This window comes from Pezoporus occidentalis, unplaced genomic scaffold (genome assembly GCF_034315485.1).
Source record: "Pezoporus occidentalis ecotype Australia unplaced genomic scaffold, CSIRO_AGI_Poc_V1 ctg115, whole genome shotgun sequence".
NCBI lineage: Eukaryota > Metazoa > Chordata > Aves > Psittaciformes > Psittacidae > Pezoporus > Pezoporus occidentalis.
The window spans coordinates 1,612,198-1,626,958 of NW_026912940.1; the positions used below are offsets into that span (position 1 = coordinate 1,612,198).

General features: G+C 41.4%; 2 protein-coding genes across 7 annotated transcripts in view; one reads left to right on the forward strand and one right to left on the reverse strand.

Annotated features, from left to right (window-relative positions):
• Window positions 1–14,761, reverse strand: part of DGLUCY (D-glutamate cyclase) — a 185,476-nt gene that overhangs the window by 85,208 nt on the left and 85,507 nt on the right. The window lies entirely within an intron of this gene.
• The window catches only part of RPS6KA5 (ribosomal protein S6 kinase A5), an 84,590-nt gene that overhangs the window by 27,889 nt on the left and 41,940 nt on the right, over window positions 1–14,761 (forward strand). For 4 of the 6 annotated variants that reach the window (XM_062638349.1, XM_062638356.1, XM_062638361.1 and 1 more), the window contains 2 exons: window positions 1,194–1,309; window positions 1,839–1,946. In XM_062638349.1, coding sequence (XP_062494333.1) covers window positions 1,194–1,309; window positions 1,839–1,946 — 224 coding nt within the window. Of the gene's footprint in view, window positions 1–266; window positions 340–1,193; window positions 1,310–1,838; window positions 1,947–14,761 lie in introns of those variants that run through there. The other 2 variants (XM_062638378.1, XM_062638386.1) reach the window with 2 other exon arrangements.

Genomic DNA, 14,761 nt, shown 5'->3' on the forward strand with positions numbered 1-14,761 from the left:
CTCAGTCGTTAGAGCAGTGCCAGGAAGTTCAATTCTTGAATTGTACCAAGTTAGCAGTACTGACTAGAAATATTTTTTAATTTTATTTATTTATTTATTTATGTTTTCTTCATGGTTGTGTGTTTTGCTTTTTTTATTAAGAAGGAAGCAATTGTAAAATATGGGTTATTTATACTTTATTGTCTTTTCTTTTTCAAATGTGTGCTGATCTAGATAAATTACCTTTTTCAAATTCTTTTATTCCACTAATACCCCTTCCCAAATAGAGACTCGGAGTACTGAAAAGAGAAAAGAGATCAGAATGTCTATAATTTATGTATTTATGCTTTCTCCTTCCAGGTATTTACTTACTTATAACAATATTGGACCTTTTCCATGGATTTATGTATTATACCAGTGAATCTTTAGAAACCATACTGAAGGAAATGTTAAGTCAGATGTGGAACACATTCCTTGCTCTGTATATGTACACTCTAAATACAATATGGGGGATTTGGGATAGCAAATTAATGGCTTTAATGTACAATGCTAGCATAAACAGCTGTACATACAAAATATATTTGTGTTGCAGTGGAACTTTGTTGTAAAAATTACTTTATTTCTCCACCGCCACCACCTTGACTGTGGTCAAAGGTCAAAACCCTTGTGTCATAGCCTGCAGAGAATCGAAGTGTGGTTTCCATGAGGGAATATATGTAGAAATAATCTTCTCCAGTAAGTTTTGCTATCAAAGTTCACCTTACAAAGGGTGAAACTTGTAATTGCCCATTATTTCACCTAATACCTGTTTTCTGAATTGCCTTTACGTCAGTCTGCCTTGTTGCTCCAAAATAAGAGTGTACAAAGTATTCTGTTTGTAGCTATCATTTGTACTCCTTTTTTTTTTTTTTAATATTCCTGAATAACTAAAAGTCCAATTTTGGAGAAAATACTCATCTTTCTAATTCATGGATAGTTGAGGTTTATTTTATAGTTTTGCTGTCTGTTAAAACATTGGTTGTGTTCTTCCTTTAGTCCTCTAAGAAGAAAATTGAGTATTGTACAACATGGTGAATTACTGAATTACAATGAAATAACAGCATCTGATCCCCGAACATGTTATTTAATAGCTTACAAAGTACCTATCAATATTCCAGTAAGAAAATTAAGTTGTCAGAAAGTGAAATGAAAAGGTTCTTTGTTCTACTTTTTAGACTATATAAATGGAGGAGAATTGTTTACTCACCTTTCACAGAGAGAGAGATTCTCAGAAAATGAGGTGCAAATTTACATTGGGGAAATTGTTTTGGCACTTGAGCATCTCCACAAGGTAAAGTAAGTTTGTCCTGATTTTGTGGGATTACAACTGTATTCTTTTTACATTATATAAAGTTAGTAAGAAGAACTATTTTTTTAAAGTTGTTTTAAATTCAAAGTAACTTTATGTAGCAACTGAACATTAGTTGTATAATTAGAAAGACTTCCTAATGGAGTGTCTATTCATGTGCACCAGATTAAGACTGCATGTTTTTGTCTGCAGCATGTAGTGTTGCTTTGTGTCACTTTTAGATTCAAAGGGTATTGTATGTCCTTTAAGTTTTAAGGTATTAATGCATAGTGTAATTTCTAAGAAGTTTTAAGGTATTAATGCATAGTGTAATTTCTAAGAAGTTTTAAGTTGCTCGAAGTTATTTTTTTCAAAGACATTTAAATATTGTGCTTTTTTGAGGTGCAACTTTCAGGGTCAAATTACCTTAATAATAGGAAATTCACTGGCATTGTGTTTTACTTAAATACATTAAAAAATGTCTCCTTGATGTGTTTACATTGATTTGGAAAGACTTTTATTCTCTTTGCAGTTGGGAATTATATATCGGGATATAAAACTTGAGAATATTCTCCTTGATTCTGATGGCCATGTGGTGCTGACAGACTTCGGTCTGAGTAAGGAGTTTCTTACTGATGAGGTGAGTGTTTGAATCTCCGGTAAACGTGGACAGAATCCAGCAAGATCACAAAGTCAGATTCTGTCTCATTGAAATCATAAACACAGTTGAGAGGGGAGAAAAAAAAATTGCCTTTAGATTCTTCATAGATTGAAATCTACTAGTCTGTTTTACTGGGGCTTGAGCTTTCAGCTCATTGCTTTTTGGCCTGCCAATGTTGTCAGACATTTTTGTCTGTTCCAGTTTTCCCTGAAATACCTCCATGCTCCCTCCTGCTGCCCTTTATGTGAAAAAAGGAGAGATCCCCATAAGTCTGAGAAGCCACTTACATTAACATTTTCAGATGCTTTTTAAAAAATGCTTGATTGTGCTAATACTTTGCAGTGACTAGGCAAATGGTATGCTATGACTCTTCTTTATGCTAATAATAATTAATGTATTATTATCTTGTCTCTTTCTCATGTCTTTGTGTCACTTTTAATAGGCTTAATTGTAGAGCTTTTAGGATAAAAGCTTGTATCTTATTAAATATATGCGTAGTACTTAACATAGTGATCTCTGACTGTTGATGTTAGTTGTTAATTATTTGTAAGGTACAGTTCTATCTCCAGATACACTTTTTAGATTCCTGAGAGTCAAAATTGCACAGGATTTTACTTCTGAGAAAATGTTAAAATGGCTATTTTTTGGCTTTCACTTCAGGTATCAGAGGTATTGAAATCTGGGAATGCAGATCTAAAAGTCTTTGTTAGAAGCAGCAGAAGGATTTTCTAAAAATAGATAACTCATGGTTTCCTCTAGAATATTTGCATTTCAAATGGAGTCTGGTAGGATTTGGGAGGTACCATTTTAAGAGCTACAAAATGTTACTTTCTGAAGGAGGGAAATAGTACTGATAATGTGAGTATATTTCTTTTATATTATAGCGTGAAAACAAGAGGAAGTTCAACTGGCATGACAGGGTATTAGCAGCCAGGCCAGTGCAAGGGAGGAAGTAGCAAGAGATGCAGTTTTCAGCAGGAAAGATAGATAGTAAAAGGTGTGTCTAGGAAGACTAGGACCTTCTTATAGTTGTGAGAGAAGCTGCACTTGGCGCAAGAGAAAAAGCGTGAGGAATGGTATTATTGCACTGATGGGAGAGAAAAGGAGCAGTCCTCCAGCCTTTGAGCTGAAGTTGAATGAAGCTGGAATCTTCCCTATGATAAGAATGTCATAATGAATCAGGACCTTCTTTAAGTCTCAGTACAGATGGTTTTAGGAAATATAGGTATTCCTCATCTGTGCTCACCTTTGGGATGTCATTTATAAATAGTGCAAGGAAAGGGAAGGACTTGGATAAGCATCAGAGATGCCTCTCTGCTTTTCCTATACTCTGAATTGGATTCCTCTTTCTCCAGACATTAAATAAAGCAGTCTTGCCACTTGGTCATTTAATGTTGGTTCCTCTGACTCTAATCCATTCAATTTTCAGTATATACCTCAGATTTATTTTTGTTCTCATATTCTCCATCACATTTTATATTTTTCTTCCATGTTAAAAAAGCTCAGCATTTCTAATGTTTCTTTTAAGGAAAAAAGTAATTGTAATTTTATTGTTCACTTTCGAAATCTAAGAATTTGTCTGAGCTTGACTGCAGTTTTCATGTATGCTGTGGTGATTTAGCTACTGAATCTAGACATGATTAGAATGACCCATTTAAACACAGAACTTGACATTCCGTATTGTATTCTCTTTAGACAATTCAGCTACTACTAGAACACTTATAATTTGCATTACAAAAGATACTTAACTTATGCTTCTGAACCATGTACTTAGAGAAGGTAAAAATTGCCTGTATAACTGCATAGCTTTATATTTGTCCGCATGCTTATTGGGTAGCACTTTTAAAAAAAATTACACAACTTCATAAGTCAGATAAGTGTGTAGCATTTTCAGTTTAATCGGATCAGTATGCTTTCCTTTCTCCCCTTTTCTTCACACTTCTTTCCTGCCCTATCATGCTTCTTCAAGAACTTTGCCATTAAAAGTATGCTTATGCAAAATGCAATTTATTCTAGTAACTCCCCTCTTTGAATTGTATTTTCTCAAATGAGATATGGTTATTAAGAATGCATAAAAACTTTCAGCAATTACAAGCATGTACTGTGTTTAGAATTCTTTACCATGTATTTATGAATTTCAGTTGGTTTTGTAGTTAGAGATACTCGCTTGGAAAGGTCATAGTTCAATGTTTTCATTATTCCTGCTTTTATCTGATGGGTGCTAAATATTTCCAGGTACCTGAGCAAGTATAGAATCTAACAAGTCGTTTTATAATAAAAATTTTCTTGACTGTAATAACTATAGCAGATAGACTATTCAACAATAAGAAGGTGGGAAGCTGCTTTTCCTAAGCATTTTTTGAGTGAAAGGAAACAAATCCATGTGACTTCTAGGAAAACAGGAACCTATTGATTTCTGCCTTGCAGCTACTGAAACATGAGTGTGAAGAGTGCATTGTCAAGTGTCCTCTTTGTTTTACAGTTATTATGTGAAAGTGCTTATTACATAGAAGAATTACAAAGCAGTGTGGTTTTAAGAGCTCTGAAGTGTTTTCTATTACTGTTTCACTAAAAACTGACATTTGTCTTGTACAAGTGAAATGGCAGTCTGGTTTTGCCTTTGGTTTATCTTTAAAATGAAATCCATAGCTTGTATTTGCATGCAAAAAGAAAAAACCTAATAAAAAATTAGTTGAAGAAAAATGAATTTTCACATAGGATAAGTAGGTATCACAAGGTATTTAGGTATGAAATGACTTCTGGTATTCAAATATTATTTATTTGAAGAATAGCTCATGAAGAGCTACAGTTTGACTAGTTTAACCATAGAATAGGATAGATTAAAACTTTGAAATGAATAGTACCATTTTTAGTATAAAGTTTTACAGCATGTTATTCTTAGCCGCCATGATGAATTTAAGGCTAGTCTTTCTGGTTTTTAATTCTCAGCTGAATCACAAAGAAAATCAGCGTAAAAGAAGACGACACTTTCCAGCCTTATGCTTTCATCCACTCAGTGGGGTTGCTAACAGGGATGTAGAATATATTTGCACATGACATTAATATAAATTAGTATCAGGGCCAGACTTCATGTTGAAATTTATTCAACAGAATCTTGTTCATTGCATAAGTGCAATCACTTTGCTGTTGCTATCCTTTTTTTTTTTGTTGTTGTCTTGCATTTCATTTATCTTAAAAACCAACAAAAAAAAAAAACAACAAACCCCAGAACCCCCTATTGCTGTTTTTTTTGTTTGTTTGTTTATTTTGTGGGTTTGTTTTTGGTTTTGTTTTTTTTTCCTCATCTCATTTCATGTGTATTAGCTCTATCTTCTGCATTTGTGGTTTAGGGATATTTTTATCTTTTTAACGCATAGCTCTACTTGTATGCTGGAATTGTTTTGAGTTAGTTAATGTCAGTTTAACCTAGTCATCAGATCTGGTCTTCATTTTAATGTTTATTGTTAAAAAGCTACTTAATTTTTAAAAATCTTTCTATCCCCTTCACATTTTTGTCTACTTCTGCAACTACACTAAAAATCATAGTTTAGAATATATGGAGATCTTGATGTCTTAGAAAAAATAATCTGAACACATTCATTGAATTACTATAGTAGTAATCTGTTTTATTGGACCATGCATAACAATTAGCATTTCTCTTGTTAATGAAATGCGTAAAGTACCCTTTCTTTCATAGTACAGTGAAATGCTCAGTTTTGCCTTGGCACCTGTCTTCTGCATTAGCTTAAGTTTGCTTAATGAAGTTTAAAAAAAATTTATGTAGTAAATACTGAACGTTGTCAATCTTTAAACAATGTATTTAAGAGTATACAAATGCTTTACTAATGAGTAGATATTCTGTAAGAGGGATGATTGAATTGCAGTCCAAGTCTGTTAGATGGATATCTGTGTACCTCTGACTAATGTGTAGAATGAATAGTTCATATACAATATTATTTTTCCGTCTGAAAATCTCTTGATCAGAGTTGCAAATTCAGTTATAATGGTCAGATGCTTTGCACTGTTGAATTGCTGCTTGGTTTTATTAGCTGGTTGAGTGAACATTTTGTTCTGGAAAGAAAATTAGTATGTAATCTTAAAAGATTTTTAAAGGAAATTTTATTAGAGGAAAAATGATTAAAAGGTGGTTAGTTCATAATGGATTTTAGTAAATGAAGTAGGAAGAGATTTGTGGACATTCTTGGGGCAGTTTAAAAACAGTCCAGAACAGAGCGAAGTGACTACAATCTGTCTCTTTTTTTGGTGCTGTATGAACTATCATCTCACTTAAGTGACCCGTGCATTTAACTTTAAAAGACCCTTTATAATTATCCAATTAAATGGTAATGTCTGATCATTGAAATTTGATAGTGAATCCTCTGAGCATTGAGCATTTGCTTGTGAAGATGAGTTAGAATAACCCATACTGCAGATGACTTAGTGTTGTCTGATTGAATTTCAGTTAAACAATTTTTCAGTGATGTAAACATAGCAGTTATAAGGAGTAACATTTCTGCAAAGAGGAAAAAGTAAGAAAAACTAAATCCTGAAGTCCAGAGAAGGGCCACAAGGATGATCAGGGGACTGGAGCACCTCCCGTATGAAGACAGGCTGAGGAAGATGGGGCTGTTCAGCCTGGAGAAGAGAAGGCTGCATGGAGACCTCATAGCAGCCTTCCAGTATCTGAAGGGGGCCTATAGGGATGCTGGGCAGGTACTCTTCATTAGGGACTGTAGTGACAGGACAAGGGATAACAGGTTAAAACTTAAACAGCAGAAGTTTAGGTTGGATATAAGAAGGAAATTCTTTCCTGTAAGGGTGGTGAGGCACTGGAATTGGTTGCCCAGGGAGGTTGTGAATGCTCCATCCCTGGCAGTATCACACAGTATCACAGTATGCTAGAGATTGGAAGGGACCTCAAAAGGTCATCTAGTCCAATCCCCCTGCCGGAGCAGGAACACCTAGATAATGTTACACAGGAATGTGTCCAGGCGGGTTTTGAATGTCTCCAGGGAAGGAGACTCCACAACCTCCCTGGGCAGCCTGTTCCAGTGTTCTGTCACCCTCACTGAGAAGAAGTTTCTTCTCAAGTTTAAGTGGAACCTCTTGTGTTCCAGTTTGTACCCATTACCCCTTGTCCTATCATTGTTTGCCACTGAGTAGAGCCTGGCTCCATCCTCGTGACACTCCCTCTTTATATATTTATATACACTAATAAGGTCACCCCTCAGTCTCCTCCAAACTATAGAGACCCAGCTCCCTCAGTCTTTCCTCATAAGGGAGATGCTCCATTCCCTTAATCATCTTTGTTGCTCTGCACTGGACTCTCTCCAGCAGCTCCCTGTCCTTCTTGAACTGAGGGGCCCAGAACTGGACACAATATTCCAGATGGGGTCTCACCAGGGCAGAGTAGAGGGGAAGGAGGACCTCTCTCGACCTACTAACCACCCCCCTTCTAATACACCCCAGGATGCCATTGGCCTTCTTAGCCACAAGGGCACAGTGTTGGCTCATGGTCATCCTGTCATCCACTAGGACCCCCAGGTCCCTCTCCCCTACACTGCTCTCTAACAGGTCGCTTCCCAACCTATACTGGAACCTGGGGTTGTTCCTGCCCAGATGCAGGACTCTACACTTTCCCTTGTTATATTTCATCAAGTTATTCCCTGCCCAACTCTCCAGCCTGTCCAGGTCTCGCTGGATGGCAGCACAGCCTTCTGGCGTGTCAGCCACTCCTCCCAGCTTAGTGTCATCAGCAAACTTGCTGATAGTACACTCAATTCCCTCGTCTAAATCGTTGATGAATATATTAAATAATACCGGTCCCAGTACTGACCCTTGAGGCACTCCACTAGTTACAGGCCTCCAACTAGACTCAGCCCCATAGACTACAACTCTCTGGCTTCTCTCCTTCAGCCAGTTCGCAGTCCACCTCACTACCTGATCATCCAGTCCACGCTTCCTCAATTTGGCTGTGAGGATGCTGTGGGAGACTGTGTCAAATGCTTTGCTGAAGTCAAGGTAGATGACATCCACCGCTCTGCCATCATCCATCCACCGTGTTATTTCCTCATAAAAGGCTAAGAGATTGGTCAAACATGATTTCCCCCTGGTGAAGCCATGTTGACTGCCCCTCATAACCCTCTTATCCTTGATATGCCTTAAGATGGCACCAAGGATAAGGTTTTCCATCACTTTCCCAGGGATGGAGGTGAGGCTGACCGGTCTATAGTTACCCGGGTCCTCCTTCTTGCCCTTTTTGAAGACCGGGGTGACATTTGCTTTCCTCCAGTCCTCAGGCACCTCTCCCGTTTCCCAAGACTTGGTAAAGATGATGGAGAGCGGTCTAGCAATGACTTCTGCCAGTTCCCTCAGCACCCGCGGGTGCATCCCATCTGGACCCATGGATTTATGGATGTCCAGATTGCTCAACTGGTCTCTAACCCATTCCTCATCGACTAAGGCAAACCGCTCCGTCGACCTGACTTCATCTAAGGTCTCCGGGGTACAGGGCTCTTCAGGACTGCCTGCAGCAGAGTAGACAGAGACAAAGAAGGCATTCAGTAACTCTGCCATCTCTGTATCTTCTGTCACCAGGGCACCCATCCCGTTCATCAGTGGGCCTACATTGCCTCTGGTGTTAGTTTTGTCTGCCATGTATTTGAAAAAGCTCTTTTTGCTGTCCTTGACCCTTCTCGCCAGGTTTAATTCTAAGGAGGCCTTAGTCCTCCTAGCTGTCTTCCTACATCCTCTAGCAGCAGCCTTATATTCCTCCCAAGTGGCCAGCCCCTCCTTCCATGACCTGTAAACTCTCCTCTTCCACTTGAGCATACCCAGCAATTCCCTATTTAGCCACACAGGTCTCTTGGCCCTCTTCCTTGACTTCCTACGTGTCGGGATGCTCCGATCTTGAGCACGGAAAAAGCAGTCCTTGAATGTCAACCAACTATCTTGGGCCCCTTTACCTTCAAGCAGCCTTGCCCATGGGATTTCCCCTAGCAATTGCTTGAAAAGGCCAAAGTTTGCCCTGCTAAAGTCCAGGGTTGCAATTCTACTTGGTATTCTCCTAGTCCTACCACACAAGATCCTGAACTCCACCATCTCGTGGTCGCTGCAACCAAGGCAGCCCTCAACCCTTACTGCTTCGACCAGACCCTCCTTGTTAGTGAGGGTGAGATCCAGCAGCGCTCCTCTCCTGGTCGGCTCATCCACCATTTGCAGGAGGAAGTTATCATCCATACACTGGAGGAACCTCCTGGACTGTGGCTGGGTTGCCGAGTGGTCCTTCCAGCAAACATCAGGGAAGTTAAAATCCCCCACGACGACCACAGCCTGTGACTGTGAGGCTGCTCTCAGCTGCCTGTAGAAGGCCTCGTCAACTTCCTCACCCTGATCTGGTGGTCTGTAACAGACACCCACAACAGTATCGCCCCTGCCAGCCTGCCCCTTAATTCTCACCCACAGACTCTCAACTCGCTCGTCATCTGTCCCTGGACAGAACTTGGTGCATTGTAGTTCCTCCCGCACATAAAGAGCAACCCCACCACCCTTCCTGGCTGGCCTGTCTTTTCTGAAAAGGACATAGCCCTCCATGACTATATTCCAGTCATGTGAGCTGTCCCACCACGTCTCTGTAATTGCCACCAGATCATAGTCTCCTGACTTAACACAGGTTTCCAACTCCTCCTGCTTATTTCCCATGCTGCGCGCATTGGTGTACAGACATTCCAGGGAGCGAGCTGAGCACACCGATTTCACCCTAGGATTATAGGAGGCCTCCCAGTCTTCATCAGTTCTGGAGCGCTGCCCCACTGGGGCAAGCCCAGCTACAACCCCATCCCCCTTCGAATCTAGTTTAAAGCTCTCCAAATGAGCCCTGTTAATTCGTGCCCCAGCATCCTTTTGCCTCTGTGAGACAAACCTTTCTTGCTTGTCATTGTCCAGACTGGTGCCCTATAAAACCAGCTGTTATCAAAGAATCCAAAGCCCTGCCTGTAGCACCAGTCTCGAAGCCAATCATTTATGAACTGAATCTTCCCATTCCTTCCCACATCATCAGTGGAAGATGGAGTGAGGAGAAGATCACTTGAGCCCCAGACTCTTTGACCATCCGCCCCAAGGCCCTGTAGTCTTTCTTCATCCCCCTCAGACTGCGGGAAGCAGCTTCCTCCCCACCTGTCTGGAAGACCAGCAGCGGGTAGTAGTCTGTCGGGTGCACCAGGTTGGGGAGCGCCCTGGTGATATCCCTGATCCGGGCTGCAGGCAGACTACACACAAGACCAGGTTGAACGAGGCCTTGGCTGATATGATTTAGCGTAAGGTGTCCCTGCCCACGGCAGGGGGGTTGGAACTAGATGATCTTAAGGTCCTTTCCAACCCTAACCATTCTATGATTCTATAAGTTAGGCCACAGAAGTTAACATTGGTTATAGATCTGTCTGAATAATTAGTCATTATTTCCCTTACTTTGGAAAAGGAAATGAAACAATGGCAGAACTATTTTGCTTTAATTGGTGTACCTCTGTTGATAATTTAACTGTCCTGAAATTGAATATTGAGAACATATTAGTTGAATGCTGAGAATACTCTAAAGGCACATTACTGAACTGGACTCAATTTAATTGCAAAACTGGATCATCAGTGACCAGATGTTTGTGCCTTAACCTAAGAGGTGTCCCTTTTTAAGTGTTTCTCACAAAGATGATTGTGCTTTCCCTGTATGGAGCAGTAATGTAGAAGACTGGAGCACAAAATGTATTCTGTCCAGATTTTGATGCCAAAATCTTAAAGTGCATTAAGAATTTTTGCAAGACAGCTCATGATTTCTTACAGTGACTGCTCTAAGGGTACTGTTTTCTTATTGTAATATTCCAATTAAAAAAAAAATCATGTTTTAGGGAGAAGTACTGATCTGTGTGTTAAATACCCTCATATCTTCTATCAGGTCTTAGAGTAATATGTTGCCATCAGCTTGGGGAAAATTCTGTTTCTGTTTTCCAATGGGAGGGAAAAGTAACTTTTGGAGGGCAAATGCTGCCAATCCTCATACATTTATTTTTTATTTCTATTTATTTTATTTTCATAAAATCATAGAATAGTTAGGGTTGGAAAGGACCTTAAGATCATCTAGTTCCAACTCCCCTGCCATGGGCAGGGACACCTCACACTAAACCATGTCACCCAAGGCTCTGCCCAACCTGGACTTGAACACCACCAGGGATGGAGCATTCACAGCTTCCCTGAGCAACCCAGTGCCTCACCACCCATACAGTAAAGAACTTCCTCCTTATATCCAATCTAAACTTCCAGTTTAAGTTTTAACCCATTACCCCTTGTCCTTTCACTACAGTCCCTAATGAAGAGTCCCACCCCAGCATCCCTATAGGCCCCCTTCAGATACTGGAAAGCTGCTATGAGGTCTCCATGCAGCCTTCTCTTCTCCTGGCTGAACAGCCCCAACTTTCTCAGCCTGTCTTCACATGGGAGGTGCTCCAGTCCCCTGATCATCCTCGTGGCCCTTCTCTGGACTTGTTCCAACAGTTCCATGTCCTTTTTATGTTGAGGACACCAGAACTGCACACAGTGCTCCAGGTGAGGTCTCACAAGAGCAGAGTACAGGGGCAGGATCACCTCCTTCAACCTGCTAGTCAAGCTTTTTTTGATGCAGCCCAGGACACAGTTGGCTTTCTGGGCTGTGAGCTCACACTGCTGGCCCATGTTCATTTTCTCATTGACCAGCAACCCCAAGTCCTTCTCTGCAGGGCTGCTCTGAATCTCTTCTCTGCCCAACCTGTAACTGTGCCTGGGATCGCTCTGACCCAGGTGTAGGACCTTGCACTTGGCATGGTTAAACTTCATAAGGTTGGCATCAGCCCACCTCACAAGCATGTCAGTGTCCCTCTGGATGACATTCCTTCCCTCCAGCGTATCAACCAAACCACACAGCTTGGTGTCATCGGCAAACTTGCTGAGGGCGCACTCAATCCCACTGTCCATGTCAGCGACGAAGACGTTAAACAAGACCGGTCCCAACACCGATCCCTGAGGGACACCACTTGTTGCTGGTCTCCAGCTGGACATTGAGCCACTGACCACAACTCTTTGTGTGCGGCCATCCAGCCAGTTCTTTATCCACCGAATGGTCCATCCATCAAATTGATGTCTCTCCAATTTAGAGACAAGGATGTAGTGTGGGACAGTGTTGAACGCTTTGCACAAGTCCAGGACATCAACTGCTCTACCCCTGTCCATCAGTTCTGTAGCCCCATCATAGAAGGCCACCAAATTGGTCAGGCAGGATTTCCCCTTAGTGAAGCCATGCTGGCTGTCACCAAGCACCTTGTTGTTTTTCATGTGCCTTAGCATGCCTTCCAGGAGAATCTGCTCTAAGATTTTGCCAGGCACAGAGGTGAGATTGACTGGTCTGTAATTCCCCGGGTCATGCATTTTCCCCTCCTTGAAAATGGGGGTTATATTTCCCTTTTTCCAGTCATCGGGAACTTCACCTGACTGCCATGATTTCTCAAATCTGATGGCCAGCGGCCTAGCAACTTCATTTGCCAGCTCCTTCAGGACCCAAGAATGGATTTCATCAGGTCCCATGGACTTGTGCACGTTCAGATTATTAAGATGGTCTCGAACCAGATCCTGTCCCACAGTGGGCCCAAGGTCTTCATTCTCACAGTCCCTGTGTCTGCCTTCCAAGACTTGGGTGGTTTGGTCAGAGCCTTTGCCAGTGAAGACTGAGGAAAGGAAGTCATTAAGAACCTCAGCCTTCTCCAGTGTAGCTAGTACTCCTGATAGGTTCCTGAGGGGGCCACGTTGTCCCTAATCTGTCTGTTATTCGCTACGTACCTATAGAATCCCTTCGTGTTATCTTTCACATCTCTAGCCAATTTTAATTCTAACTGAGCCTTAGCTTTCCTAACCTAATCCCTAGGTTCCCAGATAGCATCCTTGTATTCTTTCCAGGCTGTCTGTCCCTGCTTCCACTTTTTATAAGCCTCTTTTTCCCTTGAAGTTTCCTCAGCAGCTCCTTATCCATCCAGGGAGGTCTCCTGACCCTCCTGCTGCACTTCCTTCTGGTTGGGATGCAACACTCCTGAGCTTGTAGCAGGTGTTCCTTGAATGTCAACCAAGAGCCTTGGGCCCCCATGCCCTCTAGGGCTATATCCCATGGAACTTTACTAAGCAGGTTCCTGAAGAGGCCAAAGTCTGCTCTCTTGAAGTCCAGGGCAGTGAGCTTGCCGCACGCTCTTCTCACTGTCCTGAGGACCTCGAATTTGACCATCTTGTGATCTCTGTATGCAAGGCTGCCCCAGAGCGTCACATTTCCAACAAGCCCTTCCCTGTTGGTGAGCATGAAGTCAAGCATGGCACCTCTCCTTGTTGGCTTCTCTATTACTTGCAGAAGGAAGTTGTCTTCCACACAATCGAGAAACCTCCTGGATTGCTTGTGCCGGGCCGTACCTTTGTTCCAACAGATGTCAGGGTGGTTGAAGTCCCCCATGAGAACAAGGGCCTGTGACCGTGAGGCTTTTCTTGCCTGTCTGTGGAGTGCTTCATCTGCAGGTTCTCCTTGATCAGGCGATCTGTAACAGATCCCCGCAGTAATGTCTCCCATAGCTGTTCTCCCTTTAACCCTGACCCACCAACTCTCTGTTAACTGCTCACCTGTCCCCAGACAGAGTTCCATACTCTCCAGCCTATCCCTAACATAAAGGGCAACGCCCCCTCCCTGCCTGCCAGGCCTGTCTTCTAAAGAGCCTGTAACCTTCCATTCCAACACTCCAGTCTTAGGAGCCATCACGCCGTGTTTCTGTGATGCCTATTATATCATACCCCCGTAGACGTGCACACACCTCTAATTCCTCTTGTTTGTTCCCCATGCTACAGGCTTTTGTATAGAGGCATCTGAGCTGAGCTCCAAATGAAGCCAGCTCATTGGCTGGAGCAGCTGGAACATCTCTACATTGCTCCGAGCATTCACTGTTGGTGCTGGCAACTGACTGGGTGTGCTGGGATGGAATGATGCCCCCCTCCCCCAACTCATCTAGTTTATGTTATTTTCTATTCTATTCTATTCTATTTCTATTTCTATTTTCCACATAGGGTTTGTTGGTATTTTTTAAACCTCTTGGATTACTGTGAATAACTAACTACTTCAGTGAAACTTGGGCAACTAGGTGTGAAAAACTTACATGATGAGGAATTCATAGCATATGAAAATGAATTTTGAAGTAGATGGATTGCATTTGAGCAAAACTGTCTGCTCCTGTTCCACTACCTTTTAAATTTTGTGCTCTTTGATACTATAAATGTGTTTGGCGTTTCTTATGCATTTTTTTCTTTATGTTCTGTGTTATAAAAATATTTTTTGAAGATATGCAATGACAGATAGTGGAATACTTCCTACAATCTGTGCTCTTTTATCCCTAATAATTTTGCCTCCGTATGAAGAAAGAGGATTTTTTCAGGTTTTGCTCTCTATGCTGTTCTCTCTTTTGGTACTTTTGCCTCCCTCTTATCAAAAGATGGTGCTTTAGAAAACAAGTCTTCCAGAAATCAGATTTTTGGGAAGACGTAGTGCAAAATATTCATCTGGGATGACAGTGGTACATACTTGCATTCTTACCACACAATAATGTGCTGTTTCTGAATTATTTTGTTTGTAGAACTGAGGCTTTTGTTTTCTCTTGGTTATTTGCTTTACAAATCCATTATCAGGAACTGGTTTAAAGAATCCCTTGTGGAATTGTGATTGTATTGCTCTTGAAAAGCAAACATAGCTGTTG